The sequence below is a fragment of the Vulpes vulpes genome, chromosome 9 (genome assembly GCF_048418805.1).
Source record: "Vulpes vulpes isolate BD-2025 chromosome 9, VulVul3, whole genome shotgun sequence".
Classification (NCBI taxonomy): Eukaryota; Metazoa; Chordata; class Mammalia; order Carnivora; family Canidae; genus Vulpes; species Vulpes vulpes.
Genome location: NC_132788.1, coordinates 45,082,482 through 45,108,452, shown reverse-complemented (window position 1 = coordinate 45,108,452; position 25,971 = coordinate 45,082,482). Strand labels below are relative to the sequence as shown.

General features: G+C 32.8%; 1 protein-coding gene across 11 annotated transcripts in view; it reads right to left on the bottom strand.

The window, feature by feature from the left end:
* Positions 1-25,971, bottom strand: part of PDS5B (PDS5 cohesin associated factor B) — a 185,095-nt gene that overhangs the window by 106,297 nt on the left and 52,827 nt on the right. For 7 of the 11 annotated variants that reach the window (XM_025996773.2, XM_025996769.2, XM_025996770.2 and 4 more), the window contains exons 2-6: positions 12,129-12,255; positions 8,784-8,987; positions 5,642-5,728; positions 5,438-5,535; positions 4,714-4,840 (exon numbers count right to left, since the gene is read on the bottom strand). In XM_025996773.2, coding sequence (XP_025852558.1) covers positions 4,714-4,840; positions 5,438-5,535; positions 5,642-5,728; positions 8,784-8,987; positions 12,129-12,236 — 624 coding nt within the window. In that variant the 5' untranslated portion in view covers positions 12,237-12,255. Of the gene's footprint in view, positions 1-4,713; positions 4,841-5,437; positions 5,536-5,641; positions 5,729-8,783; positions 8,988-12,128; positions 12,256-13,414; positions 13,483-25,971 lie in introns of those variants that run through there. The other 4 variants (XM_072719950.1, XM_072719953.1, XM_072719952.1 and 1 more) reach the window with 1 other exon arrangement.

The following is a 25,971-nucleotide window of genomic DNA, read 5'->3' as shown; positions in this document are numbered from 1 at the left end:
AAAAGAAAAATTCTCCTCCACAATGAGATTTCGATGTTGCTTTATAATTTCAAATAAAAATGTAAAGATTTGTTTTTCGGATGTAGATCTTTATTCCATCTGTAATTTATTTTTATGTATCGTGTAAAATAATTATATTATTTTCCATATAGTTATTTTTTTTTAAGATTCTATTTATGTATCCATGAGAGAGAGAGAGAGAGGCAGAGACACAGGAAGAGGGATAAGCAGGCTCCACGCAGGAAGCTCAACCCGCGTCTCCAGGACCACACTCTGGGCTGAAGGCGGTGCTAAACCGATGCCCACCCTGGCTGCCCTTCCATATGGTTATTAACCGTCTTAAAACCAGTCATTAAATAATCCATTATTCCCTCGAGGGACCTATAATACCCATACTCTCAAGTTTCTATATAACTCTGCATCCATTTGTAAATTCTCCATTACTTCCATATATCCCTTTGTCTATTAACTGCCTCACTACAAATAATTATAGAAGCAGTGTCTTAACACCAGGTGGAAGAATAAGTTCCCACTTTCTATTCCTCTTCAAAAATGGTTAGCTATTATTGGCCATTTGCTCTTCAGTGTGATTTTTTTTTTTTTAGGTTTATTTATTTACTCATGAGAGATACAGAGAGAGAGGCAGAGACACAGGCAGAGGGAAAAACTGGCTGCCCATTGGGAGACTGACAGGGGACTCAATCCCAGGACCCAGGGATCACACCCTCAGCCTAAGGCAGACCCTCAAAACACTGAGGCACCAGACACCCTTTCAATATGAATTTTAAAATCAGTTTGGCAAATCAACCACAAACATTCAAATCTTCTATTTTGACTGGATTATCTAGTAGTATGCAGAAATCTGACATCATGATACTGAGTCTTCAATCCCATAAATATAATAAATCACGCAGTATATTTAAGTCTTTATACTTTTTAGTCAATTATAATGATTTTCACCATAAAGCTGCATATTTTTGTGAAATTCTAAACAGCTCAAGTCTTTGTTAAAGCTACAAATTAATTAAAGTATACCAACAGCTTTTCATATATTGAACTTACATGTAGCAATCTTGCAGACTTTTATTTGTTCTAGAAATTTAACTGTATGTGGCTTTGTGTCTTCTGCAGTTATATGCAAATAAGTTCAGTTTATTTCTTCTTTCTAGTCCTTATATCTTTTATTTATCTCACTTTATTCCACTAACTTAAGACCTTTAATTAATGCTGATTAGAAATGACAGTGTTAAAAAAAAAAATGGCAGTGTTGCCTTTTTCCTGAGTAAAAGCATTCCTAAACTTCAAAGAAAAGACTTCAACATTTCACCATTTAGTATCTCACATAACCTAATCACATTAAGGAAGTTTCTTTCTATTTCAAATCTGCTAAGAAGTTTTATCATAAATTACACTGAAATTTATCAATCTTTTTCTATATATTTTTTCTTTGATCTGTTAATTTACATAAATATCTTAGTTTGTTAAGATTTTCTCATTTAACCCACACTTATATTCCTAAAATAAAGCCAATTTGCTTATTCTTAACATTAGTTTACACTATTCCAAACGTTATTATGTTCAATTTATGTGATTATAACTTTAAGTTAGTCTATTTTTCTTACTTGCTTGGTTTTGTCTAGTTTCCCTATGAAGATTATATTCCACTCATACAGTGAATTGTGGGACATTCTTTCCTTTTCTATAATCTGAAAAAGTTTGCTTGTTATTAGGATTGTGATGCTATTTAAACGATTAGTAGATATCTCCTGATATTCAGGTTAAGTTCCTGTTTGTGTTTTACTGTTGTTGCTCTTATCATGGCTGCTATTGTTGTTTGGGAGGAAGAGATTTTATTCATTGTATGGATAGAGTATTTAAAACCAATTAGAATTCTTTTGCTGGTTAAAGGTTACTCAAGATTTTCTCTGGAGACAAATTTGAAGTTATATTTTCTAGAAATTTCTTTTACCTAATTCCAAGAATGTTACCATAAAATATTCTTCATGGAATTATCTTTTTATCTTTTTAATGTCTGCCATTCCCATTTCATTCTAAAAGTGTATATTGATACCATCTCCTTTTTCTGATTCAACTTGCCAAGGATTTGCTTAATATTTTTCAAATTGCAAGGTTTGAGTTTTTATGAAATGTCATTATATTTTGTTTCATTGAATTCTGTACTTCATTCTTTTCTTCCTTACATATTCTCTATATTCAGGTATTTTTATAACTTCTTGAATTAGACACTTAATAAAATTAGATTTAAAAAATATTTTATGTCATATCCCACATTTTAATACGTATCAATTATCAGTTCTAAATATCTTATAATTGTAAATATGATTTATTCTTTTGACAGATTAATTGTGGTTGCTGTAAGTCTGTTTTTGTTTAAAATCTTCAATATTCTTACAAAATGCTCATCTACTTAATTTACAATCACCAGAAAAAGTGTTAAAATGGCCCATCAAATTGTGAGTTTCTTTCTCCTTAATATTCTTTCAATATAAATACATTATATATTTGACCCTATGTACATGCAAGTTTGAATATCTTCCTGAGATTAAATCCTTTATCCTTCTACAAATACCTTCTTTACCCAGTAAAGACTATTACATCTAATATCAGTACAAGCTGCTTCAGTTTTCTTTCAGTTAGAACATTCCTGGCAATCTTTTTTCCATCTTTTTAAAAGCTCTGAATCTTTTGTGACAGTATTTTGTTCTTATCTCTTATTGAACAGCTGGATTATTTTCAATCAAATCCGACAATCTGTTTTAAGTAGTAAACTTAAACCATTTACATTTATTGTAATTCTTCCTTTATTGTAATTCTGAAAAATGTAATACGAATATTTCAAGTTAGAAGTTAATCAGTAGCTCTATAATCCTGCTCACCAACAAGATTAGATCACTCATTAACTCCATTAAGCCACTCCTTTTTTTTTTTTAAGATCTTATTTATTTATTCATGACAGACACAGAGAGTCAGAGACAAAGGCAGTGTGAGAAGCAGGCTCCCCATAGGAAGCCTAATGCAGGACTTGATCCCAAGACCCCGGGATCACAACCTCAGCCAAAGGCAGACGCTCAACCACTAAGCCACCCAGGCATCCCTCCATTAAGCCATTTAATCCTATATGTTATTTGTAACCAGTAGTTCAGGACCATTTTGTTAACATCTCTTTAAATAATTGTTATAATTATTATTGTTACTATTTTCTTATAGATCAGTTCTTATTTAAAGCATTTCTTCACCATTATTTCTTCTTCTTTCATTCAATTTCCATTCCAGTAGGAATCTAATGACAAGTGAATATTTAAAGTCAATTTCACTCAAATTGAATATGCAACTACACACACATATACACACAAATGCACAATTATTTTATCATAGCACTTCAGAAATACAGTTCCATTATCTTCTGGCATCTATCCTTGCTACTGAGAAGTGAACAATCAGTTTAATCACTATTCCTTGGTGAGAGGGGTCTACACCTTTTCCTGCTGGGTGCTTTTAGATTATTTCTGGTTTGGCAATCTATAAATTCTCCAGGATGTTCCTGGACTGGGATTTATTTTTATTTATTCCTTTCATGACACTTTTGCTACCTAACTCATAAATTCAGGCTTTTCATCAGTTCTGGGACATTTTAAGCAAATTTCTATTTAAACAATTCTTCTCCATTTTCTGTTCTGAAATCACTACTAAATATACCGGTCCTTTTCATTCTATTTTTCATGTCTCAATATATTTTATGTTCTTTATCTCACTTTATCTGTATACTTTCCTCTGCTATGTCTCTCAGATCTCTAAATATCTTTTACAATCAACAGAGATCTTAATTTCAATGACCATTTCTCATTTCTACTTTTTCCCTAAACTTCTCCTTTCATGTATCTAGCTATCATGTTTTTAACTCTTGTTTTTATGGGTTTGATCTCTTTAAGCATAGGTGATCTTTCATTCCTTTAAGGGCATTATTTTTATCTAATAAATATATTAACTGAATTTTTAAAGCTATTTGCAGTATCTGGCTTTCAGCACTAATGAACTATTTCCTTTAAGAGTTTGGAAATATTATGAGGTCATCTTCATTGAAGCATTATTTCTGTGAATGTCATGTATCTGTAAACTTAGATCGTATCTTGCCAGAAAGGTGTTCAATTTGCACAGATCTTTATACTGCTGTGTGGCCCCTCTCTCTAACCTCTCTCTTTTCTCTCTTTGACAGAAACACTCATTTCCAACTGTTTCCTGGAGAGTTAGAAAGAAAGAGACACACAAACACACATCTTGAGTAATATCACCCAGGGAAGAAACACTATCATCAACATATTCTTTGACTACAAATTAGGAGAGACTTCCCTTTTAATTTCATCCCACTTCTCCATCTACACTACTACTGTCTTTCACTTAAGGCTCTAATTGGTTTTAGCATCTCCTGACATAAAGTTATATGACAGCATCTAAGTAGCTATCACTCCCAAAACATATCCTATACAAAACTGAGTTATTACAGATATTTTATCACATCAACTACACCTAATTAGTAATTGTAAGTGCACCATATTTAACATAACTAATATTAATAAAACAGATTCTCAAAAACTAAGGTTAAAGAAGGAAAAAGTATATTTAGAACATAAGCACAAACTCTTAACCTTAATATTAAAGGACTTTAGACATATTTCAGTATATACTGCTACTTACCTTATGGGCAGGTACCAGATTTACCAAAACTGTATCCAAAAGCTCCTGAGATACTGTATCACCTTCACAAATAATAGAACTCATGAGGTCTACCATGTGCATATGAACTTTCTGATTGTGGCCATTGCTAAAATTTAAAACAGGTATTTTATTTACAGTGTACAGGATTTAATCATAACGTGGTACTGACAAACACTACACTTCCTAAAACATGATACTAGAATATTAATTAAATCGAATTCATGTATTTATTTAAAGCTTCCTTCTCTCCCAAATCTTATAGTATACAAAATATATTTTTAGAGTACATTTCCTGGATTACTATTCCCTAATTTTAGTCTGTTTCACAATCAAAAGTCACTAAATCAAGTATCATCTTTAGTTTTACCTTAAATTCAGAAATCAAATTGCTTTGTATTCTAATAGATAAAATTAAATATACAAAAACTATTTACATGAACTAAGGAGTAATATTCAATAAAAAGATAAAAATATAAAATACAAAAATATTTTTATATTGGCTATAGATTGCCTTATGCCACACTTTTGTATAACTTACAAAACTGATATTCTATTCATTTTTAAAAGTCTCTTAAAATAATGTTAATGACTTAAGTTACAACTCTTAGCCTTCCAAATATGCATAACAGTTTATGCATATTCGCCTATAAATTCTAAATTCTTTATATTTAAAAAAATGACATGCCTTGTAAAATAAACTTACTTTATAACTGAAAATAATGTTCTGTATAATTGCGTAAAAATTTCATTGCTATCTTCCAACTCAAAGCAAATGTTATACGACTTGACCCAAGCAATGTTCTAAAAATAAAAAAAATTAAAAAAAAAGTGAACACTTTAATTAGTGAAAATATACATACATAAAAACCAATTTAAAATGTCAGTCATTTCATGATATACTGCTTACCTCAAGTAAGTAAAAATACCTATTGAATTGTGGGCTCTTTGTATCTTCTAGCCCCTTCAACTGCCTTGTTATAAACATAAATATATCCTTCAAAAAAGAGAAACAAAGTATTATTTAGATTATGAATGCTAAATGAAAATATTCACTAACCTCCAAAAGCTAATTCAGCACTCATGTGTCTACCATGATAAATTGTAAAGAACCGGGAGGAAAAACTGTATTTGGCTGGAACTTTTTAAAAGCACCTAATCAGGGGCAGCCTGGGTGGTTCAGCGGTTTAGCGCCACCTTTGGTCCAAGGCCTGATCCTAGAGACCTGGGATCGAGTCCCGTGTCGGGCTTCGTGCATGGAGCCTGCTTCTCCCTCTGCCTGTGTCTCTGCCCCCCTCTCTCTCTCTCTCCCTCTCATGAATAAATAAAATCTTTTTTAAAAATAAATAATAAATAAAAAATAAAAGCACCTAATCATATAAAACCTTATTTGAAAACACTAAATACCTTATCACCCTTCACAGAAAAATAGTAAATAATTTACCATGATTTTAGCAAATGAAAAACTTTACCTTAAAGCAGGTTAAAAAACCAGACCCCAAAACTAGTAAATCAAAATTTATCTTATTATTAGTATAAAAGTTACATTAATAATGTCATTAGTATTACACAGTATTAACAAAGTTTATACTAATAATGTGATGAATGCTAATTAGGGTTTGCTGGAACAGCACTATAAAGGTAATTATCCATCAAAAACACAGTTTAGGAAGCTTAAAATTCCAAAATAAATCACCAGGTGAAAAGACAATGGATCACAGAGAATAAGAAATTTTAAAAAGACTTGTAGACATTAACTTGTCAAGCTTCCTACCTAATCATTATAATTACTTATTTTTTCCCCACCATTTCTCAATCTATCTCCATCTCTTGGATTTTGATTTTTTACTATGTCTTCCTTTAGTACCTGTACAGAGAAAGATTCAATGTCCATTTAGGGGAATTTTTATGGAGATGATGTTTTAAAAATTTTGGAAAAGGGTAAAATTATAAAAGCTAATTGTGCAAAGGAATCATGCTAATCAATCAATAAAATAATAAGGGTTGTATTTATTGAGAGAGAGAGAGAGCGAGCGCACGAGGGGGTGGGGTGCAGAGGAAGAAGTGGACTCCTTGCTGAGCATGGAGTCCAATGCAGAGCTCCATCCCAAGACGCTGGGATCATCACCTGAGCCAAAGGCAGACGAGCTTAACCAACCAATTCACCCAGATGCCCCCAACAAGAATATTTTTAAAAGAGAAAACATACAGTTAATTGCTGAGCTTTAAAAAAAAAAAAATACAATGAAAAGTACATCCTTCAAAAATGGTTACTTTGATAGTAGTACTGTACAAAATACATCTTCTGTGAATAAATCCTCCAAATGTGACAAAAAAAACAAACCCAAACACACCATGTGCCATAATAACTACCCAGAGACAAATAACAGTCACCCATTTATAACATCTCCAATGATCACTGATCTACATATGAAGACAGGAATATACAAAGGGTTTTCTGATGATAACAATTTTGACACTGGAAAATGAGGATCAAAAGTGTCAGTTTTCTATGACTGCTACTGCAGACAAAGAAAAACACAAACTTTATACTAATCAATAATGAAAACTACTCCACAAATATTTAGAGAATACCCTGGAAATGAATAATTTTTAAGTACCACCCCAATAAAAGAAAAGAGGCATTTAAAGAAGACCAAAAAATTTGACCAAAGTAAGATACTTTAAATTTTTCAGCTATGGAATAATCCAAAAAGACTCCAATTTAATCTCAGTTCCTCAATATTCTTCTTATAAATTGTCCTATTATAAATAGAACAGATGTGTAACTATTCTTTTGGGAGGGCTTTTCACTACTCCAAAGCCCTGAGATAGGTCACTGATTATGAAAACTGAGAAATCCACAAGAGGTAGAAGAAACCTGTAGCGGCACTCTTCAGTTAGGCCTTCCTCTTCATAAGAATGTCAATAAGACACTGGTAAGGAACAGCCCACAGCCCATCTCCAAATTAGAGGTTTATAATTAAAAAGCACAATATGCACCCTGGTACACAGCTGCATATACCACCTCATGTTACCTACTTAAACCTCTGACCATTCTCAAATTTAACAGTTCAAGTCCACCTTTAAATAACAAATATTGTCTCTATCCTGAGATTCTTTACCAATCAAAATATAAAATAATCATGCCCAGTTTGGGTATTCCACACTAGAATTTTGGCAGACTTGCTCAAGTGAGGTTTCTCACTCCCAATTATTAGGGATCATATCCTGATATGACCCTTTTTCACCACTGTAAATCCAGTTCCTGACACATAATTAACATCAATACTTGTTAAATAAAGTAAAACTAAATTACCCATAATTTTCTCCACACTGGTATTAATATTAAGGAGATTAATATCTCCTTCTCTAACTCAATTTCCACAATTATCTTTTATTACTATTGGTTTTTCTAGGCTTCTAACCTGCTTTTATTCAGTATCTTTTTGCACAGCTCTAGTTATTTTACATGTTCTTAACAGTTGGATTAATCAAGCTATTCTCCTTTTTTCATTTTTTTAAAGATTTTCCATTCATATAACTTTACTTAGAACTACTTCAACCCAGTAGGTGTCTTTTCTACCTTTTTATTAAAATTGTGTTCACTGTATTTTCTTCCAAATAATTCACATCACACCTTCCATTAAACTAATTAGAATTCATATAGTATAAATTCAGACTTATACTACCTACTATGTTTTAAATAATGAACATGGTCTTTAGTATGGGCGTTCAAAAGGGAAAACGAAGTGTATCCCCAAGTGTTACTGAAAGAAAACTAAAAATAACAAAGAAGTATAGAATACACTGTACTAATCTCCTTCTTATCCTAAAGATTCAAAATTGTTTTACAAAAGTACATACTAAATGGGAGGGTGGGGGAGTTCTTTAAAAAAGGAAGAAGAAAGAAGAAGAAAGAAGAGAGAAGAAAGAAGAAGTTGTTGTTTAACAATCCAAAGAAATTATCTAAATACTTTAACTCCCATTTTAGTTAGAAAGATAAATGAGAGTATCAGTCAATCTTGGAAGTTCTTTAAATCAGTACTTGCCTTTAGTTTATCAGGGGATGTATAAGGAGCTTCAGGAGCATAAATCCTGAAAATATCAGCAAGGCAGCAGGCTACCAGTAAGCGAACATCTTTGTCAGGATGCTTGAGAAAAAAATCTGAAGCAAGATGTAAAGCTAGGTTTAAATAAAGCTCCTTTTCTTCTTCAGAGTCCTGGTCCATATCCATGAAAGTTTTCACAACCATCTATACAAAAACAAAATAATGAAATAATGAAATCCTTCATCCAAATAAACAGTCATCTGAAATAACTATTAATTGCAAAGATTAACTTCCATATACATAATATACACTAGTTTCCTTTTTCCTCTGAAAGTCTCTGAGAGAACGAGATCTTTCTGAAACTACATTAAAAATAATTTTTCTGGGCAGCCCCGGTGGCACAGCAGTTTAGCGTCACCTGCAGCCCGGGATGTGATCATGGAGACCTGGGATCGAGTCCCACATCAGGCTCCCTACACGGAGCCTACTGCTCTCTCTGCCTGTGTCTCTGCGCCCCTCTCTCTGTGTCTCTCATAAATAAATAAGTAAATAAATAAGTAAGTAAATTAAATAAATAAATAAATAAATAAATAAATAAATAAATAAATAAAATCTTTGAAATAATAATAATTTTTCTTTAAAGACTGAAATACTTATCATGTACCCATCATACCTGCTAACAAGATAAAAGTTTAGAACTAGCCTTGCATGGTGTTTCTGGTCTCACTTTTACTCCTTCTTAAAAAGAACACCCCCTTTTTTATAATATACCTACTCCTTTTATTATACTTCTAAAGAAAAATACTAGGAAAAGAAAAAGCTTATTTTTCCATCTAAGCCATAAACCACTCCAGATACATGATTTGTATATTCAGTTAAATAAAAAAGAATAAAGGTTTAAGAAAGGATGATGAAAATATATTCCTGAAAGTTAAAAAGCTACCTCCAAATAACTACAATAGCATCCAACAAAATATTTCTTGTGCCATGGTAAAAGAGAACATGACATGGATAGTTTATTAGTAGGACTCAATAGTATGTATGGAGTAAACAGAAAGAACCTATAGGAAATGGTTTTTTTCAAAAACATTTACATAAAAGTAGTAGGACAGAAATAAAAATGCCGAGGAACAGTACCATCTGAATTCTAAAAAGAGCTTTTTCTAATTTCAGTATTATCATGAACCCTCAGCCCATATTATTCTTGCCCCAAATGAACTTTAAACTGCCTAACTTGACTGGAACACACATTTAAATAAAACACCAATGGAAAGGTGACCATTTGGTATCCACTAGATGGTGCTGCAAATACTAATCAACAAGTAGGGCTGGCCATCATCAATATTTATGACTTGGTCCTTGAAAAATACAAAGATTTCTATTTCTATAGAGCTAGATTTCTGAGTAATAAATTCTCCAGTGTCTTCCTGGGAAACAGTGTTCCTCACAGGGCAGATCCTCAGTTCTACTATGCCAGATGCCAGAACCAACAGTAGACTAATCCTTCCAGTCTGGCACTATAATTAGTATAAGGATACAAAGTTCAAGTCTACTAACTTTTTTATTTTATTACTTTGAAATATATCCTTTGATGGCATATGCATATCATGAAAAAAGGCAAGGAAAAAACTCACAAAAGGTTCAGTATATTTTGAATAGAATGTTATAGGAAACTCTACAAATTATATAAACAATAACACCTTACATATTAGCAAATTGTTTTAATTTATAAAATTCAGACCTATACTTGTACATATCAAAAATTACTGTTAGCTTACATTAAAATCTTTTTATATTTCTCTAAGAAGGTTGCTAAAAATAGTGGGTAAGTATAAATTAGGAAAATAAATGAAGAAAAAGTATATTAACTAGATCACTGCTGAGCATAAATGTCCAAAAATAATGAAAACATACTACAAACACTAAATGTGAACATTGGAAACCATTCCACCAAAACTAACAACAAAGTTTACTCAAGGGCTAGATAATGAAAATTTCTCAAAACTGTCTGCAATTCAAATGGTGTTATTATTTCTTAAAAAACAAAACAAAAAACCCCACTTAATTTCTCATGCATATGTCATCTATTAAGGAAGATAACTGAGAAAATACCTCTAAAAGACAGTAAATGTTAATCAACTTATAGGTACAGTTTCTAACATTAGTTTCTTAGCAAACGACAGAGATATTTACCTATCACTGCTGAAATATAAACTAATCCGAAGAAATGTATTCACTTCTCTTAAAAAAATCAATAGGTGAAAAGAATGTAGATACAGAGAAAAAGGAAAGTGTCACATATAAAGGATTTGTAGCTTCACTATTTTTAACAAAATATATGTAAGTTCCTAGCACATACTGTTAATTTTAATCTGCTCAAAGACGTCTTTTCCTTTGAATAATAAAAAAAAATAAAATCTGGTATCTGACATTCTAATACTTTATACACAAAGTTGTAAGACTAATGCTTTACGTGAAATTGATGAGTATTCAGGTCCTCTTCTTCTAATAAAAATAAACCATGTAGTAAGAGCTATAAAAGAGTACTTTCCTTCAAAGCTCCTGGGTCTTCAATGATTAAATAAGGCAAGTTTTCCAGTCTTGAAATATAGACAAATAGTAACATATCAAGCAACATAAATGTCTAGATAGATACAATCCAGAAGGGAAAAAAATGCTCAAAAATAACAAACAACTAGCTGATAAATCAGCTTAGCATTCTTCTTGGCCATTCTGTTCTTTTAACCATTTTACAATCACATGCACCATCACTGCTCTGAAAAAAGGTAAAATATTGTTCAAACACATATAAGGAGACTAGCTATACAGTGACCACTTCATCTATGGAAATTCACCTTCAATCTTTTTTCACTGCTGCATGTCAGAAGCAGAGAGAAGCCGAAAGTAAAACTCTTTAACCTACAGCCAAAATAACTTACAGGTAAGTTAAATACAGCCTAATGCTCAGTACAGAGACTTAAAACTTCCTTTCTTAATTAAAGAAATTATTTTTTGTAAAATGATGACATATAGGGCAAAGGACAACTTTATACAGACAACCATGAATTTAATAAGAGTACTACAGATTTATTCTTTATATCCAAGTTTAGGAGGCCCTAGAAAAATCTAACCTTCACCCTTCCAGTTGCTCTTCCGTTAACAGTAGCTAAGGAAACCCTACATGTCTTTACCTACTTCCACTCTCCTTGATCCTTTCCCTGCCATTTTTAGCTTCCATTTGCTTTTTTAAGGTGTCCTAACAAAATACAGCCCTACATGATTTCCCCAGGTAGCCCCTCCACTCTAAACAGATGTCCTATAAAACATAACACAAATTTTACTCACCTTTAACCGTCTCACCATCTCCTCTTTAGATATTTTATCTGAGATTTCCTTGACACCAGGAGGATAAGTAATTTTTCCATCATTGGTTCTTGTCTTTGAATGAGCCATGATGGAAATATTTTTACCCCTAAAACAAGAAAACTATTAGATGCAAACCAAAAAACAGGCAAAAACAAAATTAATACTAAACATGAAAAGTAACCTGTCCCATCACCAAATAATTTATAACTAATTCCTAATTTATAGTAGTTCACTTATTAGTGAAAAGCATTTGATTAAGCATTTCCTCAATTTTTTTCAATTATATTTATTGTATTTTCACTTCCATTTTTACTAGTAGCAAACTGGGTTATCTGCACTAACTCTCCAACTACAAAAAGTATAAATAACAGAAAAAAAAATCCAAAATAAACATTTTTTAAAGCACCACAAATTACTTGTCCCAAATAAAAGAGGAATCCAGTGACATAAATGGAGCACTGGAGCATTATATTCATTTATGCCCTGAGGGCATTGGCAAACCCTGACAAATCTGGAGTTCAGTTTTGGTGTCTTATGAAGCAAAGGGGACAGAATCTCAACCTGTCAACCAAGATGGAACATCAAATAAGAGACCCTCCTGACATCAATGTGCAATATCACCCCATCTCCAAAAAGGTAACACCGAGAGATTAGTCAGAAATCAACATGTGCCCATGATCCCATCAACAGCCACAGGGGAAAGCAGAGAAAGCTGCCTTGGCACTAAGCAGAGCAACATAATAATAGATACAGCTAATTAGTTTTTGCCATGGTCCTGCACATTTGCTATGGTTCACATTACCTAAGTTGTCCAGAGAACCTCAACACATGAATGTAGTGACCCTTGGCTGGCAGTACCACCAAGAACCTAAAGTAAGCAAAATTCTACCCTCAAAGAATACTAATCATGAGGTTTCTAGGACAATGAATTTTACCAAGTCAAAAATAATCAAACACCTAAGGAAACATGATACCATCAGCAAGAATCAGCAGAAATACCAGGCACCAACACAGGACACACAAAGACTTTAGATATTACAATTCTCAAACAGATTACAAAACTACTATATTTAATGCTTTTAAGAAATAAAACTCTAACCCAAGGAATAAATAAACCGGAACAAAGAGCAGAATTTCTAAAAATGAAAAATACAAAAACTGAAAATTAAAAACTCAATGGACAAGCTTATTAGCAAAAAATAAAAAGCTATTAGAATTAGTTAAGTGCAAGAGAAATTATAAGAACATAGAGAAGAAAAGTTTACCTTATGACTCATGGGAGTATCAAAAGAAAAATGAAAGCAAAGGCTTCTGAGTTGAACAGCATAAAATATCAATCTATAAATTCAAGAAGCCAAACAGAATTAAACTCAAAATAAGAAGAACTGTAGAAAACAAACAAAACCTTAAAGTAATTGTATTACCTTGGAAGGAACAGTATTTAAACTAATAAGTGGTTTCTCAACAGCATAATATAAGCCAAAAGACAGGAAAATGTCATCCCCAATAAGAGGAAAAATATATAACTGCAAAGCTAAAGTTTACATCCAATGAATATAATTTTCAAGAATAGGATGAAAATACAAATTAGCCAAGCAAAAATTGGAAACTATAGGTAAACATATATAGCACTTACAACACCACTTAGCACATACTACATACTTTACACTATACATATATGATATACAAGATCGGGTTAAAAAAAAAACAAGATCTTAAAATTTCAATATAAAGAGCTTAATTTTTTTTTTTTTAAAAGTATGGATATGAGACACTGAAAGCAAAAGGATGGGAAAAAATACTATGCAGACACTAAATCCAATTACAAAATGGGCAAAAAAACATAGACATTTGAAGGAAATTCAAATGGCAAATAAGCATACGAAAAAATATTCAACACCATTAATCTTTAGGGAAAGACAAAGCCACAATGAGATATCATTATATACTATTAGACTGGCTAAAACAGACAACAGAAATAATTTCAACTGTAGGCAAGGATGTGAAGAAACTGAATCTAGACACTGCTGGTAGAAATGTAAAATAGTACAATCATATTTGAAAATCATCTGGCAGTCTGTCATAATACTGAATATGTACTTACCATACAAACCAGCCATTGCACCCCTGGGAATTTTTCCCAAGAAATTAGTTTGTGTTCATGCAAATCTGTACAAGAGTATTTGTAAGAGCTTTATTCATATAGGCCAAAACTGGAAGCAATCCAAAGCCCTTCAATGAATGAATGGTTAAACAAACTCTGATAGATCCACACAATGCACTACTACTCAGCAATAAAAAGGACTGATTGATACATGCAATAACTTATTGTCATTATACTTATTGAAAGAGCCAGTCTCAAAAGATTATGTGTATATGGTTTCATTAATTTAACATTCTCAAAATACAAAACTACAGATATGGAGAACAGATGAATAGTTACCAGGGTACAGAGATGAGACTAACAAGTAGCATTACAGAATTCCGTTATAATTCTGTGTCTTGACTATGATAGTAATGATATGAATCTATACTCAGGATCAGACTATACAGAAGATAGACTACATAAAGACAGAATATTGTGCAGAAACTTGAGAAAACAGAGTAAAATCAGTAATCTAATTAACAATATTATACCAATGTCAACTTTGATTTGTTATTGTACTAAAAGTTACATAATATGACACTACTGGCAAAAAATGAGTGAAGAGTTCACAGAATTCTATGTACTAATTTTACAACTTTATATCTACAATTATTTCAAAATAAAAAGGTTTAAAAGGAAACCAATCAATGTACTCCTATGGATAGCAAATAAATTTAAAAATATAATTTACATAGAAGATAATAAAGTATCTACAAGTTAAACAAAAGATGTACTTTTACAGAAAAAATCACAAAGCTTTACAGATAAAAATTAAAACTTAAATAAATCAAGACATATCGTGGACTATATTGGTTTCAAATACTACAAAGATAGCAGACCTTCCCAGTGAATAAATCTCAATTAAGCCCAGGTTTTGATTTTTAAAAGAAACATGGCAAATTTTTCTAAAACTTTATATTAAGTGTAAAAGGGCAAAAATAACAAGATACTTGAAGAAAAAAACTGTAAATGGGTTTGTTCTCAAATATTAAAACCCATTATAAAGCTAAAGTAATTTAGACATGTAGTACTGATGCAAAAAAAGAAAAAAAAATCAATGGGAAATATTAGCCTAGAAACATACCCTTCATGAGTGTTATATGTAAAATTTAATATGTGAAAACAGTGGCAGGGCACATCAGTAAAAAAAGATCAGAGAGAACAAAATAAAAAGTTCCAAATACTGTCTAATATTTTAACAATATTAAGTCTTCCAATCCATGAACATTGGATATCTTTCCATCTATTTGTGTCTTATTTCTTTCATCAAGGTATTGCAGTTTTCAGTATACAGGCCTTGGTAAAGTATTGTAAATACTTGGTAAGTAACTTTTTTTCTTTTTGATACTATTATGATGGAATCCTTTTAGTAATCTCCTTTTCAGATAGTTCATTGGTATATTTAAATATGTAACTGATTTTGGCATGCTGATTGTGTATCCTGCAACTTTAATAGAGTATTCTAAAAAAATTTTTGTAGAGTCTTTAAGAGTGTTTTCTACATAAAGATCATGTGATCTGTGAACAGGAAATTATACTTCCTTTCCATTTTGGATTCCTTTTATTTCTTGCCTTTACTTTATTGTCTAATTGCTCTAATTGTCTAACTTCCAGTACCATGGTCAATAAAGTGGCAAGAGTGGGCATCCTTGTCTTGTTCTTGATCTTAGAAGGCAACTTTCCATGTTCACCATTGAGAAATGCAAATCAGAACAAGGTATCACTTCACTCCTATTAGAATGGCCATTATCAAAAAAACAAAAGCAAACAAATGTTGACAAAGATGTGAAGAATAAAGAATTCTTGTACACTGTTGGTGGGAATGTAAAATGATACAGCCACTATGGAAAGCAGTATGGAGGTTCCTCAAAAAAATAAATATAGAACTATCATATAATCCAGTAATCCTGATCCTGGGTATATATCCAAAAAAACAAAAAAACAACAAAAAAAAAAGGAAATCTGTAACTTTAAGAGGTACTTGCACACTCATTTTCACTACAGTATTATTCATAATACCAAGATGTGGAAAGAACCCACATCATCAATAGATGAATGGATAAAGAAAAAGTGGCTTATACATACAATAGAACATTATTCCGGGTTAAAAAAGAATATCCTACCATTTGCAGTAACTTGGATGGACCTGGAAGACATTATGCTGAGTGAAATGTCAGTCACACAAGGGCAAATACATGATTTGCATGATTCCATTTATAGGAGTTATCTAAAATAGTCAAACTTATAGAAGCAGAACAGTGGCTGCCAGAAAATGAGAGTAGAAAATGGAGAGTTGTTATTCAATGGGCATAAAGTTATAGTTATACAATATGATTAGGTTCTGGAAATGTTCTATACGACAAAGCACCTACAGTTAATACAGTATTGTGCATTTAAGAATGTAAGAGTGTAGATTTCATGTTAAGTGTTCTTACAAAAAGGAAAAAAAAAAGCAAAAGGACAGAAGGAAACTTTTGGAAATAAAGCTATGCTTCCTGGAAATGATGCCTGTATGTTATAGCATCACAGGTGTTGTATATAGTATGTATGCAGTTTTTTTTTCTCTTTATCAGTTACAGTTCAATAAATCTATTTTAAAAAAAGAAAAGATTTTCAAACACCCTTTGGGAAGGAAAATGCTTTGCCCCACCTGCTGGAAAAAAAGAGGAGGGCAAGGCGGGAAGAGAAAAAATGACAACGATGATGGCAGTGGCCAGTTGGGCACTTAGATTTCCAAAAGGTATCTGAGCTTGAGACAGATTTGGGAATCCTCGGTAATAGTTAAAACCAGGGGCACAGATGAGAGCATTCAGTAAAATCTCGTAAAGTGAGGAGAGGTAAAAGAAGACCCATTTTTTAAGGAACAGGCAGGCAAAAAAGATGTTGCAAAGAAATTTGAAAATGATCAAAGAGGTATGGAGAAGATCCAGGTTATCTGGATCAGAAAGTAGGGGGTACACCAATTTTCAAGACAGGGAGTGGTCAACAGTACTAGACTCTGCAAAGAGGTCAAGAGAAAAAAACTAAAGAGAATCCATTCAGAGATTAACTGTAAACTAGTCTAAGGGATCTTACTGATGAAAATGTTCTAAATCTGAACTACAGTGATGAGTACACATCTCAGTAAATTTGCCTAAAAAAATCACTGATTTGGTACACTTGAAATAGTTAACTTTTAATAATGTTATATGTAAAGTTCAATAAAGTTAAAATTTTTTTTAATTTTTTCAAGTTCTGAGACACTTTAATACCTCTATAGAAAAAAAATGACATCATACCTTTATCTCATACCTTACACAAAATGAATTCCAGGTAAATTAGTGACCTAAAATATAAAAACTTTTAGAATAAAAAAAAAAAATTGTCAAGTGCCTGTTACTTGCATAACTCTTTAGCAGTGACTATAGGGCAAAATTAAGATGGATCTCAAATCTATTTTTAAAAATCCCCCTAAGTAATTAAATCACAATAAATTCTAAAATTATCCTAACAGAAATAACAAGCTTGGAAAATATAAGCTGAAAGAAACCCCACTTCTATAAGTGAATGGGAGTGAAGTGATAATATATAGAACAAAAAAGGACAGAGAAAACAGTTCAAAATATGTTACAAATCAAGAGAAGAAAGTTCAGAATTTGTTACTTAGGATCTAGAAGTGTGATTGAAGGAAAAGGTGGAAGGAAGTAAAGGGTGTTAAGGAGGAAAAGATAAGAGCCAACAAAGGGGCAGGTTTACTCAGTATGCACTTCAGCTTTTATAAATAAAAGTACTAGAAGTAGATATGAAATACCTCTGTGAACATATACAAGCTGTCTTCAGAATAGGACATATTTACTGTCCCTTGTCTACCAAGCAAACTCCATGTACCTTAAAGTCTCAAGTCTATAAGTCTATGTTTAAACTCACCCTCACTTCTCCAAGTAGAGCAAGGTTCCTTCCCTACAGCTAGAAAAACTCTGAATATATCATAATTAGCATTTATCATATATTTAGTAAACGTCTTATTCTATGTCTGTTTCTCTTACTAGGCTGTTAGCTCTATAAGCCAAGGATAGTATATCATTTTTAGGCTAGCATCCATTCCAGAGCTTACTCTGGAAATCCTTGCTGAATGAATGACCAGAACTATTCTGAAATGGTGGCTAAAACAGGCATTACAAAACAAATAGAGGAGAAATCAAGTATAGTAAAACCAGGCAGGAAACTTACAAAAATCCCAGATGAGAAGGAGCCAACTGCAGGCAATCATGGGAAAACAAGAAAATAGATTTGAAGATTTATGAATGATTTTAAGAAAAAAATCAGAAAAAAAAAGAGAAGTAAAAGGTGATTACAAGATTCAAAGCCTTTGTTCCTTGAAAGTCAATTACTTAAATATTTACTGAGAATTTACTTGGTATAATCTACTATGCTAACCACTAGGAATGCAGTAACAAGCAAATATATAAAATCTCTACCCTCATCATAATGGGACACAGGGAAAAAACAGAGAAAGAGATCAAGTCTTGGGGGAAAAAAATCTCATCTAGAAGGCAACTATAAATGTAGATCTGAAGTTTTAGAAAAAAATAAATAAAATCAAGGCCAGAAATATTTTAGGACCCTGCACAGCTCATGCTTTATGGGTTTACAAAATCAATTAAGAAAATGTATAGGATTAGCTGAGACACCAAGACTGAATTTGCAGGAAATATCTATACTGATACATGGAGGGGGATAGGAAGAAAAACGGAAGAGAGTCAAAAAGGTAGAAAAATGTTTTAAAAAACCTAGAAAAAAATGTTTGAAGGCAAAGGGGTGGCAGGCATACTGTGCTCATTATTTCAGAAATATGCACTGCTGAAACATACAAAATGACCTCAGCGAATACTCCCTTAGACTTGGCAAGGTGACTTTTAAGAAGGAAGTTTCTAGAGAATAATAGGAATAAACACCAAACTGCAACATAAGAGGAAAAAAAGGTATAAAGGAGAAAGAGAGAAAAGGAGCAATGCTAAGGAAGAAGGGAAGGTCTAGGAAATAAATAGGATCTTCAATTGCTATCAGAAATGAAAAATAAGAGTGATATATAGCTGCTCTTCTTCGGTTTAACAGACTATCAAAGAAATTATCTGACATAATTTATTGCAGCTCTGTGGAATTTCAATTATTCACATTTAAGGTAGGGTAGATACACTAAAAGTGAGAAAATAACTATACTTTAAAAAATAATTTATATAAAACTGACTAATGTCAGAATCCATTTTATATACTACATACACTATAGAACAAAGTACTAATTCTATTCTCTATTTAAAATATATTCATTTTTAGTTTCACCAATTTATACTAAAACCATAATCCAGAATTTCCCTTTCAAAGGGTAGTGTGAAACAAATACTTTCAGACAGCAGTTAATTTTACTGTATGCACTATGTATTATATTTACATTTTTATGTCCAGTATGATCAATAAGTAAAATACAAGAAAATTTTCTAATAGTAAATAGCTTGTACAATCTCTGAATAAATTCAAATAAAAACGATCGTTAATTAAAGGAAATGTATCAGTATTTTTTAAAAATCATACTGATGTGCTAGGAAGAAAAAAAAAAATCAATGAAATCAGCATTCTTCATTCTGATATTATCAGATGTAAATAAATGTTAAGTTGAAATAAGACTGAAGTAAAAATATTTAAGATCCTTTCAGTGAATGGAAAAGAAGAGCAAGGGTAAGAGCAATAGGAATAATCATTTTTTAATCGATCCAAGAAGAGATAAAGACAGGCATCTGTCATTTTCATGATGATTTTTCTTAAAAATCCCGTATGTAACACGCTCAGGGTCACATATCAAATCAAACTACTACTAGAATCTCTACTTGGCCATGTTTATTAAAAAAATATTTTTCCTCCTGGGATTTGACACAGATAAAGATGGAATTAGAATGAAAGATTTGTGAAGAGCCTGGTAACTGCAAAAGGCAGTCTTCCCACAACACGTACCTCTTATAACCAGCAGATGGTGCCCTCCATAAAGACAACCCTTCCAGTACACAGTCATTAGGGAGAATAAGTCAGGCTTATCTTAGGCCAGAGACAATTAAAAAGCTGTTGTAAGTATTTCCTAAGAGAATAAAAGACTAAATAAATTATGTTAATTTTCCCTAAGTATATAACCTTAAGGCCACGTTTACATATTTTCCATCTATTCAACAAAAAGCTGTTTTCCATATACAGTGTCACCACTAAGCCACCATGCAATTTGAATTCATCTGTTTTAACTCGAATTAAGTGTATTTAATAGTTACCTTTCTGAGTTCTGGTAAAACAAAATAATTTTCAATGGTTTAGGAAGTCCTTTTAGAAAGCAAATTCATTCTGTTCATATTTTTGGCAATGTCTATTTATAAAAGGTTAAATGTATTTCTTGCCTAGGTCCTTTTAGGACCATCAATCTTACAGAAGGGAGTAAAGTTAAACTTAACTGGTTCAAACAGAGAAAGAGCCCCAGGCCGTAGAACATCTCAACTAGCACCAGTTTCTAACTAACGGTACAGAAAGTACTGTTAAATCTCTTTAAACAGTATTTTTTACATTTATAATGATAGTATCTCTCATTTATTGAATGACTGGTACTTCTCTAGTCAGTTATCAGATGAATGTCCCATTCAGTGGGGGGATAAAATTATGTATTCCTCTATGCATATCAAACCTCATGCACACATTCTTGCACAACCCCCCATTCTTAATAAATTTGCCTCAATTGCAATTGAGAAAATAGAAGCTCTAACAAACAGGAATTTCCCTCAGTCTCCCATCACTAATCTACTGGCCCACCTAGTACATTTATAGCAACTCTCATTCCCTCCTGTTATTATAAAATATGTTAGTCTTATATAAAAAACTAATCCCTTCACAGGTACACAAAATCTCATCATCTACAGATGTATCAAAGACTCACTTCACTAGTTGTCTCGCCTTCCCTCTGCATCAGCATCTTCAGTGTCTAGTAGATCCCTTCTCTAGCACCCAATATACTGTTCTTGAATGGAAGGAATACTATAGCACACTTGCTTAGACCAGTCTTCTCTCAAATTATCCTCACAGCCAACCTTCTCAAAAAGTGTATTTTCTACCTTCACATCTTCAGTTTCCATTTACTTTTCACACTATAACAATCCTTTTTCCATCACCCGCCAATAATGCTTTTGCCATAATTATTATAGTGGACTTCAAAAACAGTAACAGATTTTTCCCTTCTCTATTATCTACACCCTTGCAATGTGACTTTGTTGCTCCTCCAATCAAAAGGAGTGTTTTTCCCATCCTTGAATCTGAAATGATCTTATGACTTGATCCAACAGGGCATCTGGCAAGCTTAGTAAGTGTTTCTGCCTTTGAGGTTACTGACTTGCTGCTCTTGGAACTCTACTGAACATGTGCACAAGCCCAGAAATTATCCCACTGGAAAATCAGAGTCCCCATTTTTCTTGTCATGATCATGATGAGCAAGTCAGACCCAGGCAAACTAGCAGGTGATCACCATGTAGATTCATGAGGAAGCCCAGGTAAGAGGTCACTAAAGCTGACCCAGATGAGTAGAACTGTCCAGCTACTGCCCAGCTAAACCAAACTCAATTATCAACCTGCAGAATCAGGAGCCACATAAATGGTGGTTGTTTTAAGCTGTTATGTTTTGGGGTGAGTCATCATGCAATGAAAGCTAACCAAAAGTCATCGACTTCCACGTTGTTGAATCAAATGAACACTTTTCTAATCCTTACTTAATTACTCAGCAGTATGAAACCCAGTTGATGGAATCCTCCTCCCTTGAAACATTGTTTTCCTTTGGTTTCTATTCCACTTTACCTCTTCCTGATTTTCCTCCCACCTTACTGGTCACTCTGGTCTTTGTTGTTTCCTTCTCTACCCAGTCTCTAAATATTAGTAATTCATGAAAACTCAATTCCAACCCTTTTATTCACTTTTTTTATTAAGTAGGCTCCATGCCCAGCATGAGCTCAATGCAGGGCTTGAACTGACAATCCTGAAATCAAGACCTGAGCTGAGATCAACAATCGGGTACTTAACCAACTGAGCAACCCAGCCACCTTTATTCACTTTTTAATCTATATTTTTTCTCCAGAGTTTTGCCTTAAGTTTTTTTAAAACCTACACACACACACACACACACACACACACACACACAAACCTACACTTTAAAGACTTTAAAGTAACACATACCCTACCAATAGATCTCTTATGAACACTAGTCCATCTACACAACTAGTTAACATTTCCACTTGGTTTACTGAGAAAGGCATGCTGAACTTAAAATCCCCAAAACTAAACAACAAACTATCTCCCAACTTCTTCCCCCTCCAAAATAACCTTCTTTCTCCTATCTTCTCTCTGTATATGGTACAATAGGGTATCCAAATTGTTCCTCCCAGAAAACTGGGGGAGTGGCCCCTTCAACATTTAAAAGTAACCAAGTCCTGTAAATGCTACCTGCTAAATATAAATTAAACCTACCTTCATTTGGCCATCATTTCACCACAACCTTATCTAAGCCACCTCCATTCATTCTTCATATAGCAGCCAGAATGATCTAAGGTACACTAACGTCTTCATATCACTGCCTTACTTAAAATTCTTAAAAGAGGTTTCTAGTGCCCTTAGAGTTAAGTTCTAAATATACTATCCTGACCACTTTAATCACTATACTCCTGTCACACCTCTATTTTTTAAAGGCTCCAAATCAAGATCCATCTGTCTCAGTCTGTAATATTCTTTCTCTTCAAAAACTTTTTCCTCCTGTCATCCCTTCTCCTCATGCCTGGCTAACACTGATTTTTCAGTCTCACATGTCAATCCTCAGGTATGCTTTCCTGAGTCTACCCAAACTAAATTAAATCTCTATTACATGCTCTCAACATCACTCCTGTACTTTTCCTTCAAAGAATTTATCATAATTATAGGTGTTCATCCTTTAATGTCTGTATCTCCTTTTGAACTTTTATGAACTATATGGAACAAGAATCCAATTCTGTTCACTGCTGTATACCTAAGTGCATAATACAATGATGGACAAAAAAGCAAGAGCTCAACAAATATTCCTAATTATGAAATGAACTACATAATTAAACACATTTTATAAATGAGGAAACTGAGGATCAAAGAAATTAACTGTGCCGAAGTTATCCAGCAATTATACTGGAACTAATCCATACCTGATTCCCAAAGCCAATTCCCTTAACCAAATGGTTCCCAATCTTTGGAGCACAACTGAATTCCCTAATACTCAGGCCCAAACACCTGCACTTAAAAAAGGTTCCATGAGGATTTTTATATGAAAAGTTAAGTAACAATGCATCTTAATAGCCAAAAACTTAACCCAAATATCTATTGATGAATGGATAAACAAAATGTGGTATATCCACACAATGGAAAAACTAGGAATAGAAAGGAACAAAGTACAGCTATATGATACAACATTGATGAACCTCAAAAACATTCTCCAAATAAGATACATCAGACACAAAAACTACATACTGCATAGATTACATTTACATGAAGCATCCATAAAAAGCAAATAGATGAGTTGTCAGCAGGGATTGAGGATGAGGAAGTTGTTCACACAAATGGACACCAATAATCTTTGGACAACAATGGTTATATACTCTAAACTTACTAAAAATCATTGACTTATATACATACAATGGGTATTTTAAAGAAAACACAAAACAATTCATTCCATCAGATGGTAGAGAAAATTATCACTACTTCTGTGGAAGACAAAATGGCGAGGTGTGGATTCTAGGATTCAAAGCAGAGGAAACACTGAGCAATGAGAAGCACAGAAATACGCTAGCTCTAAAACAAAACAAAACCCCAAGTACAGGTATCTTTTATATGTGCCTTTTTAGAAAAATCTCACATTCTGTAAAATCACACCCTTCAAAATAATGGATAAAGCAGAATTATTAGTAAAACAACAATCCAAATATCATCCAAGCATAGTCTTCACTGCTATTTGTTCCCAGGATCATAATTTTCAGCCTTGATTACTAGAGTTCAGGCTTTCTCCTTTAAGATGCAAGGCCCTTGGAGACAGTACTGTACTTCTAACAGAAAAAAATTCAGCAAAATTAATAATAGCCGGGATCCCTGGGTGGCGCAGCGGTTTGGCGCCTGCCTTTGGCCCAGGGCGCGATCCTGGAGACCCGGGATCGAGTCCCACATCGGGCTCCCGGTGCATGGAACCTGCTTCTCCCTCTGCCTGTCTCTGCCTCTCTCTCCCTCTCTGTGTGTGTGTGACTATCGTAGGTAGGTAGGTAGGTAGGTAGGTAGGTAGGTAGATAGATAGATAGATAGATAGATAGATAGATAGATAGATAGATAAAATAAAAATATCTTTAAAAAAATTAATAATAGCCTTCAATTTTTTGTTAAACAAAAGGAAGACAGCCTCAGATATTTTATCTGCACTTGAAGCTGTACTAGAGAGCTGAACACAGATTTAGGGATTCTTGACACTATTAAATCTTCTGCTTGCACAACACAAAGGCAATTTTGCATCAGGATTTTTAGCCTTTTTTGTTTTTTTGTTTTGTTTTGTTTTTTTGGGGTTTTTTGCTGCATCTACAGATCACCTTTTATAAGATGTTATAGAATGTATTTTTCTTCAAAACACTATAAATCTAAACAATATTTCTGTCAAACATCTAGATCCAATGAAACTTCAAACACAACATACGGTCCCACATTTTAAGTTTTTTTAAACTTCTACAGGGATAAACTGGACACACAACATTATACTAGTTTCAGGAGTACAACAATGATTTAGTATATGTATATACTGTGAAATTATCACCAAAATAAGTCTAGTGAACAAGTTACGAATTTTCTTTCCTTGTAAAGAGAACTTAAAATGTTTAAGTTTATAATACTGACCTTTAAGCTGAAGTTGTTTATTAAATGTTGGTCACTATAAATACTTTATTAAACTTTTAATTAGGTGTGATTAATAACTCCACTTTATTTTACATACAATATGATCTAGTCCTTAAGTATCAATTCAAAGGGTACATTTATGTCCATTTTATTGCGGTCTTAAAGACCTACAACGTAGTATTACATAAAATGTACTGGATTTTTAAAGTATAGATCACAAAAAATAAAAGTACAAGTCTGAGTTACTTACCATGCACCTTGTAACTGAACACAGCAGCTCTCTGAACAGTTTTCTTTTCAATTCCCTGAGTGAGGGGAGAGTTAGGGGAAGTAACAGGGATCCCAAGGAGATAAATAAATGGCCATACCTGATATGGTCTGAGAAAAGGTCAGGATATTTTCCATTCATGGGTAGAGCTTTCTTACTGCTGGCTTAATCTTTTTTTCTCCCACTAAATCATACTTCTCTCCTGTTTTTTATTATATTAACTGTTCTTACCACAATAAAATTTTTAAAAATAATTTATGTACCTTATAGATGGAAATATAATTACTAAATTGGGAGAATGACTGGAAGATAAATTTCAGTATCAAATCCACCAAAAATTTTCATTCAATAAAGTTCCCAGGAAATTTCCCTATAAATGGGAAAACATATCAAAGTCAACACAGTACATAAATATTTGAAGATATTCCTTAATATATAAATTTTGAAGGTATGCACAAGTGCTTTAATCT